General features: G+C 39.6%; 1 protein-coding gene across 3 annotated transcripts in view; it reads right to left on the bottom strand.

Annotated features, from left to right (window-relative positions):
• SPECC1 (sperm antigen with calponin homology and coiled-coil domains 1) overlaps positions 1–20,859 on the bottom strand; it is a 393,222-nt gene that overhangs the window by 74,932 nt on the left and 297,431 nt on the right. For all 3 annotated transcript variants that reach the window (XM_012555496.2, XM_023731046.1, XM_023731045.1), the window contains 2 exons: positions 7,137–7,293; positions 713–815 (listed from right to left, as the gene is read on the bottom strand). In XM_012555496.2, coding sequence (XP_012410950.2) covers positions 713–815; positions 7,137–7,293 — 260 coding nt within the window. The remainder of the gene's footprint in view (positions 1–712; positions 816–7,136; positions 7,294–20,859) is intronic.

The following is a 20,859-nucleotide window of genomic DNA, read 5'->3' as shown; positions in this document are numbered from 1 at the left end:
GGAGTAGTGGAGGGCTATGATTTGAAGGAGTCACATGAAAGGATTGGGTGTACTGGCAATGCTCTATTTCTGGATCTGGGTAGTGACTGCATGGGTTTTCACTTCATACTAATTCATGAAGTTTTAGTTTCTATTTCATGCACTTTCATCTTCATGTACGATATTTCACAATAAAAAAACTTAAACATGTATTAACTATTACTTCCTTGTCTAATCTTCATAGAAAACAAATACTGTCCCAGTAAATTAAAACCCTTAAACTAAATGCAAACAACTTTGAAAGAAATAGACAATTTCTGGAAAAAAAAATTGGAGGCCAACCTATGTGGGGCCAGTGTATGAATCAGATAAAGGTACTCTTCTTTGGGAGGATGATTTAGGTTGAAGCCTGCTGGGCAGTCTGCTTGGTAGCTTATGTTTCCTTTGGGCAAAGAAAAAGGTAGCCCTCCCCCCAGGAGACATAGTTCCGCATTTAGTACATGGTTGGTTGTCTGGAGTGCAGATTGGATTGTAGTTCCATTTGTCTCTTGTCTGGATGTCTTTGTGCAGTGCACGAAGAGAAAACCCTCCATGAGAGCCCTGCCTAGGAGACTAGAAAGACTACAACCACATATGCATTGGCCTACCCAAGTGTGTGCACACATGGAACACATACTGGCACCGGACAACTTCTGTCTAGAGCTGTGAGGAAGTTGGCTGACATTTCCCTTACCGCATAACCTTCTGTCTTCTTCTGGCACCATTTCAGTAGAGCATTGCGCTTGGAGCCACCATATTCCCGGGCCAAGGCAGTCAGAGGGTCTCTTCTTTCCACACTAGTTACAAAGAACAGCACGCAGTAAAGAGAAGATGCTAATTTTTAGAGACTTAAATTATACAAAAATAACTAGATTAGAAAAGCAAAAGTCTAGGTTTATCCAGTAAGACTGTAAAGAAATAACCATATTAGTCACATCAATAACATATTTTAAAAAACTGTGGTATATATCCAACAAAACATTTGCCATTTCAACATTTTTTCAATGTACAATTCAGTGACATTAATTATGTTCATATTGTTCAACCATCATCATTATTTATTTCTAAATTTTCCCATCACCTTTAACAGAGGCTCAATGTCCCCTAAGCAATAACCTCCCTTTTCTCTCTCCCTCCCATCTGCCCTTGGGAACCCACTAATAAAGTCTGGTCTCTAAACTCTTGCCTATTCTAGATATTTCATACATGTGGGATCATACAATAATTGTCCTTTTGTGACTGATTTATTTTATTCAGTATAATGTCAAGGTTCATCCATGTTGTAGCATGAATTAGGACTTCATTTCTCTTTATGGCTGAGTAATATCCCGTTGCATAATACACTTTGATTATGTCTCATGATATTAAAGAAAAAATAAATTGTGCTTCCTAGCTATCAGAAGTCTGGGGAGAGTTTTTGCTTGTTTTACGAGTCCATCTGTCACTTCACCCATCTAGCCACTCATTTATTTACAGTATCATTTGAAGTAAAGAAATCCTTAAATAGATTGACACAATAGTGGAAGCAACAGACTCAAACATACCAATGACTGTGAAGATGACACAGGACTGGGTAACATTTCATCCTGCTAAGGTTGCCATGAGTCAGAGCTCACTTGATGGCGACTATCAACAAGAACATACAGAAAACATTCTATATGTTTCAAGGCTACACTTATATCTAAACAACATTTAAAAGGTAGGTTGGAAGGGCATATTAAAAACACTAGACTGGGTGCTTATGGGGAAGTAATAGGAATGGGACTGAAGGGGAAGATCAGTAAAATTAAGTGCCTCAAAAGAGGGGCTTTGAACACACCGAAGATGATAACCACACTCTGTAGTTCATGGCACATTAACTCAATTCTGAGAACCTGATTTAGCCAAAATTGAAACTTTCCAACTCGACAGACGAAGTTCCTAGGCTCAAAGGCAAAGGACCATAGACTTGAGAGACAGCTACATCAACTGGCACAACATAGTTCATAAAGACAAAGTGCAGCATACTACTTTGGTGAGTAGCGTCTGGGGTCTTAAAAGCTTGCGAGCGGCCATCTAAGATACAACTATTGGGCTCCTACCGTCCGGAGCAAAACAGAATTAAGAAAACCAAAGACTCAGAGGAGCAATTAGTTCAAAGGACTAATGGACTACATGAACCACAGCCTACATGACCCCAAGACTAGAAGAACTAGATGGTGGCCGGTTACCACTACTGACCACTTTGACTGGGATCACAACAAAGCGTCCTGAAAAACTGCAGAACAAAAAACAAAATTCACAAAAAAGACCAGATGCACTAGTCTGATAGAAACTGGAGGAACCCCTGAGACTACAGCCCTAAAACACCCTTCTGAGCTATAACTGAAGCCATTACCAGAGATCACCCATCAGCCAAACCACAGACAGGCCCATAAAATAAACAACACCCAAGAAGACCGTATTCCTTAGAACAATCCATTGTACAAGGTCAAAAGGGCAACGTTTTCCCAAAAGCAAAGATGAGAAGGCAGGAAGGGATAGCAATTAAGGAAGAAAGGAAACAGGGGAACTTAGGATGGAAATCGGGGGAGGGCAGGCACATTGTGAGGAATGTAACCAATATCATGGAACACTGTGTGTACAAACTATCGAATTGGAAACTAATTTGCTATGTAAGCTTTCACCTAATGCACAACAAATTGAAACAAAACAAAAAAAAAATCAAAATTGAAACCTTAGCATTTCAAGAACAAGAGCTTATGTGCCCCGTCCTCAATTTTCAATAGATACCTATGGTAAAATTTTTATACTAGCTAAAATTATTCAAATACTAAGAAGGGATTTAAGATCACACAATACCAAGTTTCTTCCATCATGTTGTTGTTGTTGGGTGCTGCTGAGTCAATTTCGACTCCTAGCAGCCCCATGTGACAGATTAGAACTGCCCCATAGGGTTTTCTTGGCTGTAACTTTTTATGGAAGCAGATTGCTAGGTCTTTCTTCTGCGGAACCTCTGGGTAGGTTTGAGCTGCCAACCTTTCGTTAGTAGCTGAGTGCTTAATCATTTGCTCATTTTTTCCATTACAGATATCATGAAATCATAATTATGTTCCTATAGCAGTTTTGTACAGTACTCTATTTTTCTAACCCCATGTGCAAGAACACAGGAATAGAAATGGATAGGCCAAGCAGGTAGAATGTAAGAGAGGTGGATCTCTGGAGTATCAACTCTGGCAGGCAATAATTTAAGAGTAATAGGATTTACTCCTAGATGTGTATCGAGTACATATATAAGAATATATACATACATATAAGTACATACATAGAGTACATATATATAAGAGTAATAGGATTTACTCCTAGATGTGTATCATTAGAGTACATATATAACTACATATATAGAGTACATATAGCCGTATTTTTCAAAATGGCAAAAAATTGGTGTTATGGATTGAATTGTGTCCCTTCAAAATATGTGTTAGAATCCTAACCCTTCTATACCTGTGGATATAATCCTGTTCAGGAATGGGGTTTTCCTCATTATGTTAATGAGGTTCTATCAGTGCACGGTGTTTCTTAAACCTAATCACTGGGCAATAAAAAGAGATTAGCAGATTAGCACAAACAGGGGAAGACAGATGCCATGTGAAGATTCACAAGGAACTCGGGAAAACTGGGGCTACAGAGGCTGAAAGAGACAAGAATCTGACAGAGCACCTTTCACTGTAGCTGGTGCCCTGAATTCAGGCTTCAAGCCTCCTAAACTGTGAACAAATAAATTTCTGTTCTTTAACGTCACCCAGTTGTGTGTGTGTGTTTACAATAGCACTGGGAAACTAAGACACTTGGAAACAGCCAAATGTACAGGAAAATGGATAAATTGTGGTCCATTCATATAATGGAATACTATAAAGCAGTAAAAGCTAATCAATTATAAATGTACACAATAACTTGAATGAATATCAGGTACACAATTTTGAATTTAAAAAAGCAAGCAACAACAAAAGAAGAAAACACACAATATGCTTCCAGGAATACAAAATTTAAAAACATGTAATTTAAACAACATATTATTTATATTGTTTGTGGATGCAAATGTACATGGTAAAACCGTAGAGAAAAGGAAGGGAAAATAAATATAAAATTCAGAATGGTGGTTACCTGGGGGGAAGGGTGTGACTGGAGAGGAGCTGATGAGAAATTTCAAAGGTAATAATAATCATCTTTTTCTTAAACGGGGAGGTGGGTATCCAGATGGGTCTCCACTGTACTGTTATTCTTTACATATATTTTATTATTGTTTTATATCCATCCAATATTTAACAATATCTAAAAATTATTTTTAAAAGAGTAATAGGATAATTCTAGACCTCAGCAGTATGAATTAAGTAGAAAGAGTTTAAGACTATCATTTCACACTTGAATTTAAATTTTTATTGTATAATTCGATGACTGTTTTTCCTTGCATCTGGCAGATTTGTTAACACAAGTCCGTGAGTTTCTGTGGTCAGAGTTGCTATTAACTACGAAGTTATGGTGGCTTTGCCTGTGTTTACTATACTTGGTCTTGCTTTATCCTTTAGAGTCAAATTTCTATGCCTGACAAATTAGAGAAGACTGAAATGAAGGTTTAGAAAAGAGTTTCTGAATAAATGGATGATATTCTTCAATAAACATTCTTTAAAAAGTAAAGTTAACTAGATAGGTACCTCAAAGTAATAATAATAATAATAAGCAGGATGAGACCTTTCAAAGTAACTAATTTCTATTCTGTCATTAATTTCTTAATGACATGACCATAAAATCAAAATAAATGAATAACTTTTTACCCTGAAAAGTATGCTATAAATAGTATATTGATATACATAGCCTTTTTGTATTCATTTCTAGCATACAGAAAAGAGCCATTTCAGAATAGCACCAATTCTGATCCCTAAAACTTGTTTTGATTACTTAAATCCCTTGTATATAAACAGGACTGATATGTAGTATCTGTGGACTTTAAATTAAACCTTTGAAAGACCTGACTTTATCTATTTGGATTCAAATATAGGCTATACCCAAAGATATAACAAAAGCTGGACTTATTCAGACTTTTAAATCCTTTTATAATACTCATATTGGTAGTTATAAAATTTATTAAGAAGCCATTACTCCTAAAGTTGCCAGTTTTGTATATCATCCACTTACCCATCTGTATTTACTGAGTGAAATGCTATATGTGTAACACAATGCAAGGGGCTGAGAAAGATACCCAAATGTAAGAAGTAGAATTCACTGTCCACTAAATTACAGCCTAAACAGAAACAAAGACAGTCACACAAGAATTAAACACCAAAATGAATGAAAGACACCAAAGTCAGAGCAGGGGGCTATCAATGCTACCAGGGGCTAGCTAAAAGCTCATGGAAGATTTGGCCTTGAAAGAGATTTAGAACTTAGGAGTGTGAAAGGACAAAAGAAAAACAGTTCAGGCCAGAACTTTGTAAGCAAAGTCTTCTAGTTAGAAATGCTCATATTATATTGAGAAGGCTGGGTAAACATGTTTAGATGGAGTGAAGGGCTAGGCATTCTGGCAGGTGAGTTGGGGAAGGGTTAACTTGAGGAGCATCCAGAAAACAAGGTGTACAAATCAGTCCAGGAAGACCCATTTCTGACGCAAAACTATGTAGCTGATAACAAATTCCACTCCACCTGCCAGCTGCATCCTGTGGAAATTTCAGCTTCCCTTCTCTTCCCAGAGGTCCACGCAGTCTTTCTTTCTAGCTCTAGCCACCCAGGCTAGATCAGTGGGTACCAGCTGCAAGCTCAGGAGTCCACGACTCCTTCACTGCAGCTAGCCCCCTCTATTCTTTTGGGTCCTGTAAGTCGTTGGAAAGACTCATAGAGCTCACAGGAAACACCATGCCTGTGATAAAAGCATTAATGTAACAAAAAAGGATACAAACAAAGAGACTTATAGGGTGAGGTCTGGGAGGGGTCCCAGTGCAATCCTTCCATGTCCCTGTCCCATGCATGGTCACCAACCAGGAAGCTCCATCTGAGCCTCAGGGTTCAGGGCTCTTATTGGCCTCACCATGTGGCCATGATAAATTACATCATGCCTCCTGAGGTTTAGTCAGCATTGGGCCCACAGGTGGCCCCTCTGGTCAGGTCAGCTTCCACTCATTAGTGTCGGTGTTGGTTCAACTTGAAAGAACTAAGAACAAAGACCAAATTGCTTCTGTAAGGTGATTCCACACTTCACAGGATAAGGAATTTGGATCTAAGTGTGAATAACAGACCGTCATGGGAGGGTTCTGAGAGGGTCTCCAACAGGATGCACTCAGTGTTTTAGAAGACTAATCCAGCACAGAGAAACAGAGAAAGAGGAAGCAGTTCGAAGAGGTTTGCAGGGGCCTGGGTGATCAGGAGCACTGAAAAGGGAGGAGGTGGCAGAGGCTTGAGATCAAGACAGGCTCTTGGTGACAAGCCCTGCCAGAGTCTCTACCCTCTCCCTCTCCCATTCTATCCTTCTCATCACTGCTAAAGTCCTCTTTCAACACTGTCTTCAAAATGCATCTCTAAATCCTTCTCATATGCCACGATTTTCTGACTAATCCTCCTTAAAAGCACAGGTCCAATCTTACTAGATCACTATTGAAAAATAAAAACAAAAATCTCACAAACTTAGTGGTTCCCCACTGCTTTACCAAGATAAGTATAAGCCTCTTACTTTGGCATTGAAAACCATTCACGATATGGTTCCTATCTGCCCTTCCAGCTGTGATATCCCAATCATAATGTATATATGCCAAGTCCCTGCCCTCATGAAGCCCACAATTCCCTGAACATTGTGCCATAGCTTGCGCCCCCAACCCCTGCAGAAATGCTACTTTCTCCCACTAGCCTTCTTGATCCAACAAAGAACCCTCCAAGTACTTTGCTTATACTTCTTTTTCACTTTACTCCATTTTGCATAATTCTACTGTCTAGTATCTTCCTATTAGACTCGTTGAAGACAGGTACTGTATTGTGATCATATTCATTCAGGAATTATTTGTAGGAATAGACTGACATAGGGGATAAAACACAGGAAAAAACAAACATTGTCAGCCCAGTGTTTTTCTGATTTCTCACTATTTAAAATGAGATACCTTAGTTTGCTTTGTGGTTTCAACCCTCTGGAGGAAGAGCTCAGCAGTCTTGCATTCCCGAAGCCCAGCGAAGAGGGTCTGCTTAGTGATTCAAGTGAGGGGCTCTTCCGGAGGTAAGAGTCTGGTTTCAGGTCCTCAGCCCTTCCTTTTAGAAGATCTGTGTGAATAACAACATAATCATGTATTCCTGAAGAAGAGAAATTTTATTGGTCATCACATTTTACTGTCAGGTACAAGCTAGTAATATATTAGACTTCAAAAATGCTGTTCTATATAGTTTCTGGATTAAAAAAATACAAATAGGGACACAGAGTTTTCCAGACAGGATTCTCCAGGCAAGACTGACTACATAATTGATACAGCTTGGTGTACAATGAAAGGAACCCTGGTGGAGCAGTGGCTAAGCACTTGGCTGCTAACTGAAAGGTCGATGGTTCAAATTCACCAGCTGCTCCACAGGAGAAAGATGTGGCAGTCTGCACCTATAAAGATTTACAGCTTTGGAAACTCTATGGGCAGTTCTCCTCTGTCCTATAGGCAATGAGTTTTGGTTAGTGTCCAATGATGAGGCAGTGATGGTTCAGTGGCAAAATTCTCACCTTCTATGCTGGAGAACTTGGGTTTGATTCCCAGCCAATGTACATCATGTGCAGTCACCACCTGTCTGTCAGTGGAGGCTTACATGTTGCTATGATGCTGAACAGGTTTCAGCAGAGCTTCCAGACTAAGATAGCCTAGGAAGAAAGGCCTGGTGATCTACCTTCTGAAAATCAGACAATGAAAACCCTATGGATCACAAAAGTTTGATTCACAACTGATCATGTGGGTGCCAGAGGACTGGGCAGCATTTCATTCCATTGTGCATGGGGTCATCACGAGTTGGGGCCAACTTGGAGGCCACTAACAATAACAACAACAACAGTGTCCAATGAGACCCTTGTTCAAAAATTAACAATTTCATGAATTTTCAGCTGTGATAACCCAATCATAAAGTATACATGCCAGATCCCTGCTCTCATGAAGCCCAAAGTCTGGTCTAGTCAAACTAGACCAGCCACAATTCCCTGAACATTGTGTCATAGCTTACCCTCCACCCCCGACAGAAATGCTACTTCCTCCCACTAGCAGAGCATTAAACCAAGCGTGGGGCCTTTCTAAATACAGAGCCTTGTGCAAGTGTGAATTTATTACGACTGTGAAGCTGGACCTGTACCCAGGTAAAGTACGTTGTTTTTATCAATGGGCATCTGAAAGAAAGCTAGCAGGAAGATGTCTAATGTAATTATCATGTTGTATGAGGTAGCCGACCATTCTTAGCTGTGATCACTCTTGGCTGGGGACCAAAAATGATACCTATTTTTTTTTCCATTTTAATAACATATTTAACCCAATATAACTAAATATTATTATTTCAATAGGTAATCAACATATAAAAATGTATTGTGGTGAAATATATATAACAAAAAAGTTTGCCATTGAACTTTTTTTTTAGTATTTTATTTTTGAGGAAAATGGAAAAGTACTTTCATCTTATTTTATTGAATAAAAAGCATTACCGAATACAAATGATTAAACATTTTATAGAATTACCTTTTTAAAATAATTTATTCTATTTTTGTTGCTGTTGTTGAGAATAAGCACAGAGAAACATACACCGATTCAACAATTTCTACATGTTCAATTCAGTGACATTGATTACATTCTTCAAGTTATGCAACCTTTCTCACCCTGCTTTTCTGAGTTGTTCCTCTCCTATTAACATAAACTCACTGCCCCCTAAGTATCCTACGTGATCTTCCGAGTTGCTGTTGTCAGTTTGATCCCATATAGATAGATCTTAAAAGGCCACAACACTCAAGGCAGACATTATTAGTTAAGCTAAACTATTGTTTGGTTTTAAGAAAACTTAAGGAATATACTTGCTTTTAAGGTTTAAAGATTATCACAGGGCAAGAGTTTCAGGGGTTCATCCAGCCTCCATGGCTCCAGAAAGTCTAGAGTCCATGAGAATTTGAAATTCTGTTCTGTATTTTCCCCTTTTGAACAGGATTCTTTCATAGCATCTTTACCAGAACGTTCTGTAATGGTAGCCGGGCACCATCCAGTTCTTCTGGTCTCATGGCAAAGGAGAAGGTTGTTAATGAAGGCAATTAGCCACACATTCCATTTCCTCCTTCTTTTCCTGACTCTCCTTTTTCGTCTATTGATCCAGGCAAATAGACACTAACTGCTGTACCTTGGATGGTCAATTGCAAGCTTTTAAGACCCCAAGCAATAAGCAATGAACAGGTAGAACAGAAGCACTAAATATGTTATGCCAATTAACTGGGATGTCCCATGAAACCATGATCCTAAACCTCCAAAGCAAGGAACCAAATCCCATAAGGTATTTGGATGTACAGAAGCAGCCTCAGTAGCTGTTTTTTTTTTTTTTTTTTTGTTGTTGTAAAAATACCTATCATACAACTTTTGCCAATTCACCTTTTTATAGGTGTACAATTTAGAAATGAATCGGCTGTGCAACCCTACCCTTAATCAATGCAATTTTTCTGTCACTGTAAACTGAAACTTAGTACTCCATAAGCGATAAGCCCTCCATTTTGCCCTCCCTCTCACCACTAATAAACTTTGTTCTCTATACATTTGCCTACTTTGCTTTTTTTATATAAGTGAGGTCATACAATATTTGCCTTTTTGTGATTGACTTATTTCACTCAGCATAATGTCTTCAAGCTCCATCCGTATTGTAGCAAGTATCAAGACTTCATTTCTCTAATTGGCTGAGTAGCACTCCACTGTATGTATGTACGTACCACGTTTTGTTTATTCATTCACCTGTTGATGGGCATTTAGGTTGTTTCCACCTTATGGCTATTGTGAATAGTGCTGCAATGAACATTGGTGTACAGGTCTCTGTCTGAGTTTGCCTACAAGTCTTTTGGGTATATACCTAAGAGTGGAATTGCTGGGTCATATGGTAGTCCTACTTTTTTTCTTTTAATAGTGTAGAATCCATAGGTTTTTTTTTTTCTATTGTGTTTTAGGTGAAAGTTTACAGCATAAATTAGTTTCTCTTTCAAAAATTTATACACAAATTGTTCTGTAACATTAGTTGCAATCCCCACAATGTGTCAGCACTCTCCCCCTTTCCATTTACACCCCAGGTTCCCTGTCCCATTCTGCCTTCTCATCTTTGCTTTTGGGCAGGTGTTGCCCATTAGGTCTCGTATATTTGATTAAACTAAGAGACACATTCCTCACATGTGTTATTTTTTGTTTTATAGGCCTGTCTAATCTTTGTCTGAAAGGTGGACTTCAGGAGTGGCTTCAGTTTTGAGTTAGGGTTTCAGGGGGCCATAGTCCCGGAGGTTCCTCTAGTTTCTGTCAGGCCAGTAAGTCTGGTCTATTTTTGTGATTCTGAACTTTGTTCTACATTTTTCTCCTGATCTGTCTGGAATTGTCTATTGTGATCCCTGTCGCAGTGGTCAGTGGTGGTAGTGGCCACCATCTAGTTCTTCTGGGCTCAGGCTGGTGGAGGCTGTAGTTCATGTAGTCCATTAGTCCTTTGGACTGATATTTTCCTTGTGTCTTTGCTTTTCTTCATTCTCCTTTGCTCCTAACGTGATGGGACCAATAGATTTATTTTAGATGGCTGCTTGCAAGCTTTTAAGATCCCAGATGCTACTCACCGAAGTAGGATGTAGAACGTTTTCCTTATGAACTGTGTTATGCCAATTGACCTAGATGTCCCCCAAGACTATGGTTCCCAGCCCTCAGCTCCAGTAACTTGGTCCCTCAAAGTGTTTGGATGTGTCAGGAAGCTTCTATGACTTTGCCTTGGTCAAGCTGTGGTGACTTCCCCTATACGGTGTGTTGTCTTTCCTTTCACCAAAGTTAACACTTGTCTATTATCTAGTTAGTGATTTTCCCTCTCCATCCCTCCCCTCCTCTGTAACCATCAAAGATTTTTTTTTTCTGTGTGCAAACCTTTTCTTGGATTTTTATAATAGTGATTTCATACAATATTTGTCCTTCTGTGATTGACTTATTTCACTCAGCATAATGTCCTCCAGATTCATCCATGTTGTGAGCTGTTTCACAGATTCATCATTGTTCTTTATCATTGTGTAGTATTCCATTGTGTGGATGTACCATAATTTGTTTATCCATTCATCCTTTGATGGGCACTTAGGTTGTTTCCATCTTTATGCTATTGTGGATAATGCTGCAATGAACATAGGTGTGCATATGTCTATTCATGTGACGGCTCTTATTTTTCTAGGATGTATTATTAGGAGTAGGATTATTGGATACTAAGGTATTTCTCTTTCTAGTTTTTTAAGGAGGCACCATGTCATCTTCCATAGTGGTTGTACCACCCTCAGCGCATAGGAGTTCCAGTGTCTTCACAATCTGTCCAACATTTGTTATTTTTATTTTTTTGATTAGTGCCAGTAATGTTGGGGTGAGATGGCATCTCAGCCGTCTAGTGCTGCTATAACAGAAATACCACAAGTGGATGGCTTTAACAAAGAGAAATTTATCCTCTCACAGTCTAGTAGGCCAGAAGTCCAAATTCAGGGCATCCGCTCCAGGGAAAGGCTATCTCTGTCGGCTCTGGAGGAAGGTCCATGTCATCAATCTTCCCTTGGTCTGGGAGCATCTCAGCACGGGAACCTCAGGTCCAAAGGACGTGCTCTGCTCCCGGCACTGCTTTCTTGGTGGTATGAGGTCCCCAACCCTCTGCTTGCTTCCCCTTTATCTCTTGAGAGATAAAAGGTGGTGCAGGCCACACTCCAGGGAAACTCCCTTTACACTGGATCAGGGATGTGACCTGGGTAAGGGTGGTGTTACAATCCCACCCTAATCCTCTTTAACGTAAAATTACAATCACAAAATAGAGGACAACCACACAACACTGGGAATCACGGCCTAGCCAAATTGATACGCACATTTTTTGGGGGACACAATTCAATCCATGACAGATGGTATCTCATTGTAGCTTAAATTTGCATTTCTCTAAGGGCTAATGATCATGAGTATTTCCTCAAGTGTCTGTTAGCTGCCTGAATGTCTTCTTTGGTGAAGCATCTGTTCATATCCTTTGCCCATTCTGTAACTGGATTATAGGTCTTTTTATTATTGAGGTGTTGAAGTGTTCTATAGATTTTAGAGATCAGACCCTTGTTGGATATGTCATAGCCAATTTTTTTTTTCCCAGTCTGTAGGTTCTCTTTTTACTCTTTTGGTGAAGTCTTTTGATGTACATAAGTGTTTAATTTTCAGGAGCTCCCAGTTACCTCGTTTATCTTCTGGTGTTGGTACACTGTTAGTTATGGTTTGTATAGAATTTATGCCATGTACTAGGGCTCCAAGTGTTATCCCTATATTTTCTTCCATGATTTTTATCATTTTAGGGTTTTATATTTAGGTCTTAGCTCCACTTTGAGTTATTTTTTGTGTATTATGTGAGGTATGGGTCCTGTTTCATTTTTTTTTACATATGGACGTCCAGTTTTGGCAGCATCATTTGTTAAAAAGACTGTCTTCTCCCCATTTAATGGACTTTGGTCCTTTGCTGAAGATCAGCTGACTGTAGGTGGATGGATTTATGTCTGGGATGGATTTATGTGTGGGTTCTTGATTCTGTTCCATTAGTTTATGTATCTGTCATTGTACCAGTACCAGGTTATTGTGACTATTGTGTCTGTCTACTAGTTCTGAGACCAGGTAGTGTGAGGTCTCCTATTTTTTCTTTTTCAATAATGCTTTGCTTATCTGGGGCCTCTTTCCTTTCCATATAAAGTTAGTGATTAGTCTTTCCATTTCATTAAAGAATGCTGTTGGTATTTGGATCAGGATTACATTATATCTGTAAATCACAATGTGAATGTCAGAAGTGACATTTCACAATGTTGAGTCTTCCTATCCATGAGCATGGTATGTTTTTCCATTTACGTAGGTCTGTTTTGGTTTCTTGCAATGGTGTTTCGTAGTTTTCTTTGTATAGGTCGTTTACATCCCTGGTTAGATTTATTCCTAAGTATTTTATCTTTTTTAGGGGCTATTATAAATAGTATTGTTTTCCTGATTTCCTTTCCGAAGTTCTCATTGTTGGTGTATAGAAATCTAATTGATTTTTGTATGTTGATCTTGTATTCTGCTACTTTGCTGAAACTTTCTATTAGTTCCAGTAGTTTTCTTGTGGGATCTTTAGGGTTCTCTATGTATAGTATCATATTATCTGTGAATAGGGATAGTTTTACTTCTTCCTTTCCAATTTGGATACACTTTATTTCTTTTTCTTGCCTTACTGCTGTAGCTAGGACTTGCAGCACAATGTTAAATAGGAGTGGTGATAAAGGGCATCCTTCTCACAGGGAGAATGCTTTCAGCCTCTCTCTGTTGAGAATGATGTTGAAGAATCAACTTTTTGTCTTGTTTATTCTACTGTTTTTCTGCTCTCTGTTTCTACTCTAATCTTTATTTTTTTCCTTTCTTCTGGTGCCGGTGGGCTTCTTTTGCTTTTCTATTTGTTCAAGTTTGTTCAAGTTGTAGGCCTAACGTTTTGATTTTGGCCTGTTCATCTTCTCTGATGTGTGTGCTTATTCCTATAAATTGGCCTCTGAGCACTGCCTTTGCCGTGTTCCAAAGGTTTTGGTATGATGTGTTTTCATTCTCATTCGATTCCAGGAATTTTTTTAATTCCCTCTTTTATTTCTTCAGGAGCCCTAGTGGCGCAGTGGTTAAGCGCCCAGCTACTAACTGAGTAGTCTGTGGTTCAAACCCACCAGCCACTCAGTGGGAGAAAGATGTGGCAGTCTGCTTCCATAAAGATTTACAGCCTTGGAAACCCTATGGGGCAGTTCTACTCTGTCCTACAGGGTTGCTATGAGTTGGAATTGACTCAACAGAGTGGGTTTTTGATTTCTTCTATTACCTAGTGTCATGGATTGAACTGTGTCCCCCCAAAAATGTGTGTAGCAACTTGGCTAGGTCATGATTCCCAGTATTGTATGACTGTGTTATCTGATGTGATTTCCTTATGTGTTGTAAATTCTATCACTATGATGAGATTATATGTGATCTCCTTATGTGTTGAAAATTCTATCACTGTGATGAGGTTATACTGATGAGGTTGACAAGATTAGATAAGTGTCTTAATGCAATCTCTTTTGAGATATAAAAGAAAGAAGCGAGCAGAGACACATGGGAACCTCATACCACCAAGAAAGCGGTGCTGGGAGCAGAGTGCGTCCTTTGAACCCGAGGTTCCTGCGCAGAGAAGCTCCCAGACCAAGGCAGGACTGATGACATGGATCTTCCTCCAGAGCCGACGAAGAAAGCGTTCCCCTGGAGCTGAAGCCCTGAATTTGGACTTGTAGCCTACTGGACTGTGAGAGAATAAATTTCTCTCTGTTAACGCCATCCATTTTGGGTATTTCTGTTAGAGCAGCACTAGATGACTAAGACACCTAGTTATTTTTAAGCAAGGTGCTATTCAGTTTCCATGTATTTGATTTTTTTCCCTTGCTCTTCCTGTTATTGATTTCTACTTTTATGGTGTTGTGATGAGAAAGAATGCTTTGTATTATTTTGATGTTTTGGATTTTATTGAGGCTTGCTTTGTGACCTAACATGTGGTCTATTCTGGAGATGTTCCATGTGTGCTGGAAAAGAATATATACTTGGCAGCTGTTGAGTCTATGAGGTCAAGTTGGTTGATTTTGGCCTTTAGATCTTCTGTATCTTTGCTGAGTTTCTTTCCAGATGTTCTGTCCTTTACAGAGAGTGGTGTGTTGAAGACTCCTACTATTATTGTGGAACTGTCTGTTTCTCTTTCCAATGCTATTCGAGTTTGTTTTACGTATTTTGGAGCCCTGTTGTTGGGTGTGTAGATATTTATTAAGGTATGTCTTCTTGGTGAATTGTCACTTTAATCATCATATAATGTCCTTCCCTGTCTTTTATGGTTGACTTTGCCTTAAAGTCTATTTTTATCTGAGATTAGTATTGCCACTGCTGCCTTTTTTTTGGTTACTTTTTGCTTGATATATTTTTTTCCATCCTTTGATTTATTAATATATTTATGTCTTTGTGTGTAAGGTGTGTCTCTTGTAGATTGCACGTTGATGGATTTTTTTTTTTTAAATCCATTTTGCTACTCTGTCTCTTTATGGGTGCATTTAAGCCATTTACATTCACTGTAATTACCAATAGGTATGACTTTACTGCTGTCACATTGTTGTGCTTTTTTTTTTTTTGTGGTTGTGATGTTTTCTTTGGTCTTCTTACTTTCCTGTGCTGAGTTCCTTTCATTTGTGGATTTTCTTTTCTTTCGTTATTATACATTTTGTGTTTACTGAGTCTTTATGCTTTTCTTTATTCTGACGAGTAGGTTTGTTAACTTTTTTTTGTGGTTACCTTGAAATTTACCCTTATGTTCCTAAGTCTGAAGCAGTCTTTTATTACTTCATATCACCTTGACTTTCTCTCCATTTGAAAGTTCTATCACTACACCGTTTATTCCCCCTTTTATTGTTTTGATGTTGTCATAACTTACAGGTTGACATTTCTATTCCCTGTTTGAAATCTTAGCTTTGTTTTATACTAAAGAGTTTTTTTTTTTTTTTTTTTTTTTTTTACCTAGGTTGGTATCTAGCTGATGCTGTCCTGTGTCCTACACTTTGGTTGTGGTCTGATGATGTTGGTTCTCTAACTGAAGGACTCCCTTTAATAATTCTTGTTAAGTTTGGTTTGTTTTTTATGAATTCCTTTAATTTCTGTTTATGTGGAAATGTCCAAATTTCGTCACCATATCTGAGAGAGTTTTGCAGAGTATATTACTCTTAGTTGGTAGTTTTTTTCTTTCAAGCTTTTATATGTGTTATCCCACTGTCTTCCTGCCTGCATACTTTCTGCCAAGTAATCTGAGTTTAGTCTTATCTTTCCCCCCTTGTAAGTGACTTTCTGTTTTTCTCGAGTTGCTCTCAGGATTCTTTGTTTGTCTTTGGTTTTGGCAAGTGTGATCATGATATATATGTCTTGGTGACTTTCTTTTGAGGTCTATCCTATATGGGTTCATTGAGCTTCTTGGATGGTCAGCTTTTCAACTTTCATGATATTTGGGAAGTCTTCTGCCAGCAAATCTTCAACAATCTTCTCTGTGTTTTCCATTTTCTCTGCCTGTTCTGGAACACCGATCATGTGCAAATTTTTGCTCTTGATTGTGTCCCACACAGTTCTTAGGCTTTCTTCATTTTTCTTCATTCTTTTCTCTAATTTTTCCTCAAACAAAGTGGCATCCATGGATTTGTCTTCAATTTCACTGATTCTGTCTTCCATTGTTTCAGAATTGCTCGTAACTATTGAGTTGTCCATTTCTGAAATTGTTGTTTGTCTTTTGCATTTCCAGTTGCTGTTTTGTATGATTTCTAATTGTTTATTTTCAGGTTTTGTTCTTGTATTAATTTCCTGAATTCTTCTATTCCTTTGTTTGTGTTTTCCCTGAGTTTGGCTATGTTTTCATTGGTTTTGTCTGTTTTTTTTTTTTTATCTCTTTCCTAATCGCTTGGAGGGCCCTAAGTATTAGTCTTTTGAATTCCATATCAGGTACTTCCACTGCCTTTTCTTCTACTGGAAGGTCATCTGATTCTTTACTTTGGTGTCTTCCTGGAGGCATCTTGTCCTGCTTTTTTATGTTTTGATATTGTCTGCTGTCTCTGAGACATTAAGGTATTATTTCCTTTATTTATTGATTGCGTGGTTGTTTGTTTTGTCCAGAGTTTTTGTTTTATTTTGTTATGTTGGTGTGGGCGGGCCAGGTGTGCTTTGCTGCTTGCTTGTCTATAGGCACGATAGCTTTCACCACCTTGTCTGCATTGGCAGGGCAGCAGCAGGGAGGGCAAGCCCATATCACTGTACACTAGTTTGGCAAGGTGGCTGAGTGTTGATTGCGTGGGCACTGTCTGCCTCCTGATATTGGTTCAGCACTGTGGGAGTGGACAGTCCCTCACCAGATAGGTGGGGTTGTTGGATGGGGAGTGATATGGGCTTGCTTCCCACTGTTCAGCAGCTGATCAAGTGGCAGGAAGGGAAGGACGATGTCGGCCCAGTGTGGTGGTGGGTCTGAGCACTAGGGACATTCTAGCAACAGCAGCACAGCAGGGGCCAGCAGGAAGAGGAGTGGTGTATGGGGTTAGTGGGGGGGGGGGGAGAGAAAGAAAATGGAAGGAAGAGAAAAGAAAAAAACGAAAAAGGAAAAGATGAAAATGGCTCAGTAGTGGGAGTCAGCCAGTAGGGGTAAGGCAGACACGGGGGCTGGTGGAGTGGAGGTAACGTACTAGGCTAGATGGGCAAGAGAAAGAAAGGAAAGAAAGAAAAAAACAGATAAATAAATTGGCAGCATGGTGAGGCCACGGTGGACCTGCGGCAGAGTTGGGCCGGTGCACCAGTGACTCTCTAGTTGTGGTCGCATGGTGCAGTCCAGCAGGAATGGGCATAGGTGGCATATGGGGCTAGGTGGGAGGGTGAAAGAAAAGGAAAAAAGAAAAAAAATTTAAAAGTGGCTGTTTGGTGAGGGCCTGAGTATGGGTGGGACAGACCAGAGGGCCAGTGGGAAGGGAGGGGATGTGGCTTACAGGGCTAGGTGGGAAAGAATAGAAAGAAAAGGAAAAAAATGGCGGTGTGGCAGGAGCCAGTGCGTGGGGGTGGGGAGGACTTGGGGTGGTGGTGGGCCAGTAGCTCTCTAGCCGTAGTGGTGCAGTGGGGTCTGGTGGCTGGGGCGGGGAGGTGGCCTACAGGGCTAGGTGGGAGAAAGAAAAGGAAGAAAGAGAAAAGAAGAAAAATCGGCAGTGCAGTGGGGGCTGGTGAGTTGGGGCAGGGTGGACCTGAGGTTTGGTTGGAAGGGAGGGGAGGTGACGTACAGGGCTATGGGGGAGGGAGAAAGAAAAGAAAGAAGAAACACACACACACACACACACACAAAATGGTGGTGCAGTGGGAGCCGGTGTGTGGGGGCAGGGTGGACCCAGAATTGCAGTGGGCCAGTGGCTCTCTAGCTGAGGTGGCGTGGCATGGCCCATCAGGATGGGGTGGAGGTGGCCTACCGGGCTAGGTGGGAGGGAGAAAGAAAAGGAAGAAGGGGAAAAAAAGAAAAAATACATAAAATTTAAAAAAATGGCATAGCAGGAGCTGGTGTGTGGGGGTGGGGCAGACCCAGGCTCTCTGAATGAGGTGGCATGGCACCAGTGGTGGGAAGGGGTTGAGGTGGTGTGTGGGGCTCGGTGGAAGGGAGAAAGAAAAGGAAGAAGGGGAAAAATGCCTTCCCATACTCCCTGTCTGGGGTTGTTGCTGGCTGGGCTCCAAGATGGAATGTTGTGCAGTGTTAGTTGGCAGGGGACCTCCACTCCGTATCTCTCCTTGTTGTATTTTCTGTCAGTTTCTTCTTCCATTCAGTGTTTGATCTAGTTCTTTATCCCTTCATTTGATGTTTAGGGTTCCAGGGTTGATGTTTGTATTGGTTTCACTTAGTTTTTTGGGTCTTTGCTGCAGAGGGTTGGCATGGTGTAGCTGTCTATTGTGCCACGTCGGCTCTGCCCTCTGGTAATTCTATTTTTAATTTTTTGAGGAACTGCCACACTGTTTTCCACAATGGCTGTACCATTTTGCATTCCCAGCAGCAATGGATAAGGGTTCCAATTTCCCTATGTCCTCACCAACATTTGTTATTTTCTTTTTTTTGTTGTTTGTTTTTAATCCTAGCCATCTTAGTAGCAGTAAAATGGTATCTCACTGTGGTTTTGATTTGGATCTCTCTGACGGCTAATGATGTTGAGCATCTTTTCATGTGTGTGGTGACCAGCTGAATGTCTTCTTTGGTGAAATGTCTATTCAAGTCCTTTGCCCATTTTATGATTGGGTTACTTGTCTTTGTAGTTAAGCTGTAAAAGTTTTATATATATTTTGGTTATTAGATTTTTATTGGATAGGGTTTCTGAAGATATTCTCCCAGTCAGTAGCTTGTCTTTTCACTTTTTTGGTAAAGTCTTTTGATGAAGAAAATGTATAATTTTTATGAGCCACCATTTATTTATTTTGTCTTTTGCTGTTTGTGCTTTATTACATTAGATAATCCATTGTTAGAGCTAAGCCCAACAGCCTTTCTCCTGCAATTGCTTTTTTATTGTGTTTTAGGTGAAAGTTTACAGTGCAAAACAGTTTCTCATTCAAAAATATATACACAAATTGTTTTGTGACACTGGTTGCAATCCCCGCAATGTGTCAGCACTCTCCCTGTTTCATTTTACACCCTGGGTTCCCCGTGTCCGTCTGTCCAGGTTTCCTGTCCCTTCCTGCAGTCTTGTCTTTGCTTTTGGGCAGGTGTTGCCCGTTACGCCTCCTATACTTGATTGAACTAAGAAGCATGTTGCTCATGTGTGTTATTGTTTGTTTTACAGGCCTGTCTAATCTTTGTCTGAAAGGTGGGCTTTGGGAGATGTCCTTGTATTTTCTTCTAAGAATTTTATGGTTTTTGTTTTCATATTTAGGTCTTTACGCCATTTTGAATTTGTTTTTGTTTATGGTGTGGGACATATATCCTGTTTCATTTTTTCTGCATGTGGAAATCCAATTTTCCCAGCATCATTTATTAAAGAGACTCTTCTTTCCCCTTTGAAGGGACTTGGCACCTTTGTAAAAAAATCAGATGACCACAGAGGGATGGCTTCATTTCTGGACTCTCAATTCTATTTGATTGGTCCATGGGTCTATTGTTATACCAGTATCAGGCTGTTTTGATTACTGTGGCTCTAAAATATGTTTTGAGATAAGTAAGTGTGAGTTCTCCTATTTTGTTCTTCTCTTTCAACATTGCTTCAGCTGTTTGGGGCCTTTTTTCCTTTCACATAAACTTCAGGATTGGTTTTCCCATTTCCGTAAAGAAGGCTGTTGGAATTTTTATCGGGCTTGTGTTGAACGTATAGATTGCTTTGGGTAGTACTGACATCTTAACAATACTAAGTCTTCCAACCCATGAACATGAAACATCTTATTTATTTAAGTCTTCTTTAATCTCTTTCAGTAGTGTTTTATAATTCATTGTATAAGTCTTCCAGATTCCTAGTTAAATTTATTCCTGGGTGTTTTATATGCTACTATAAACAGAATAATTAACCTAGTTTCCCTTTCAGAGTTCTTATTGCTGGTGTATAGAAACCCAAGTGATTTTTGTTTGTTGACCTTCTACCCTGCAACTTTTCTAAATTCCTCTATTAGCTCTAGAAGACTTCCTCTGAACTCTTTGAGATTTTCTGTGTATAGGATCGTGTCATAGGCTAATAGTGATAATTTTACTTCTTCCCTTCCAATCTGTATACCTTTTATTTCTTTTTATTGTTTTATTGCTCTGCTTAGGACTTCTCACACAAAATTGAACAGAAGTGGTGACAATGGGCACACTTGTCTTATTCCCAGTTTTAAGGGGAAAGCCTTCAATCTTTCTCCATTAAGTATGATATTGCCTGTTGGCTTTTCATATATGCCCTGAATCGTATTGAGGAATTTCCCTTCTACTGAAATCTTCTTGAGGGTTTTCATCAAGAAAGTGTGTTGCCAATGGAGTACTATGCAACAAGAAAGAACAATGATGAATCTGTGAAGCATCTCATAACATGGATGAAACTGGAGGACATTATGCTGAGTGAAATAAGTCAATCACAAAAGG

The sequence above is a fragment of the Trichechus manatus genome, unplaced genomic scaffold (genome assembly GCF_000243295.1).
Source record: "Trichechus manatus latirostris isolate Lorelei unplaced genomic scaffold, TriManLat1.0 scaffold00040, whole genome shotgun sequence".
Taxonomy (NCBI): Eukaryota; Metazoa; Chordata; class Mammalia; order Sirenia; family Trichechidae; genus Trichechus; species Trichechus manatus.
This window is presented reverse-complemented; position numbering and strand designations above follow the sequence as displayed.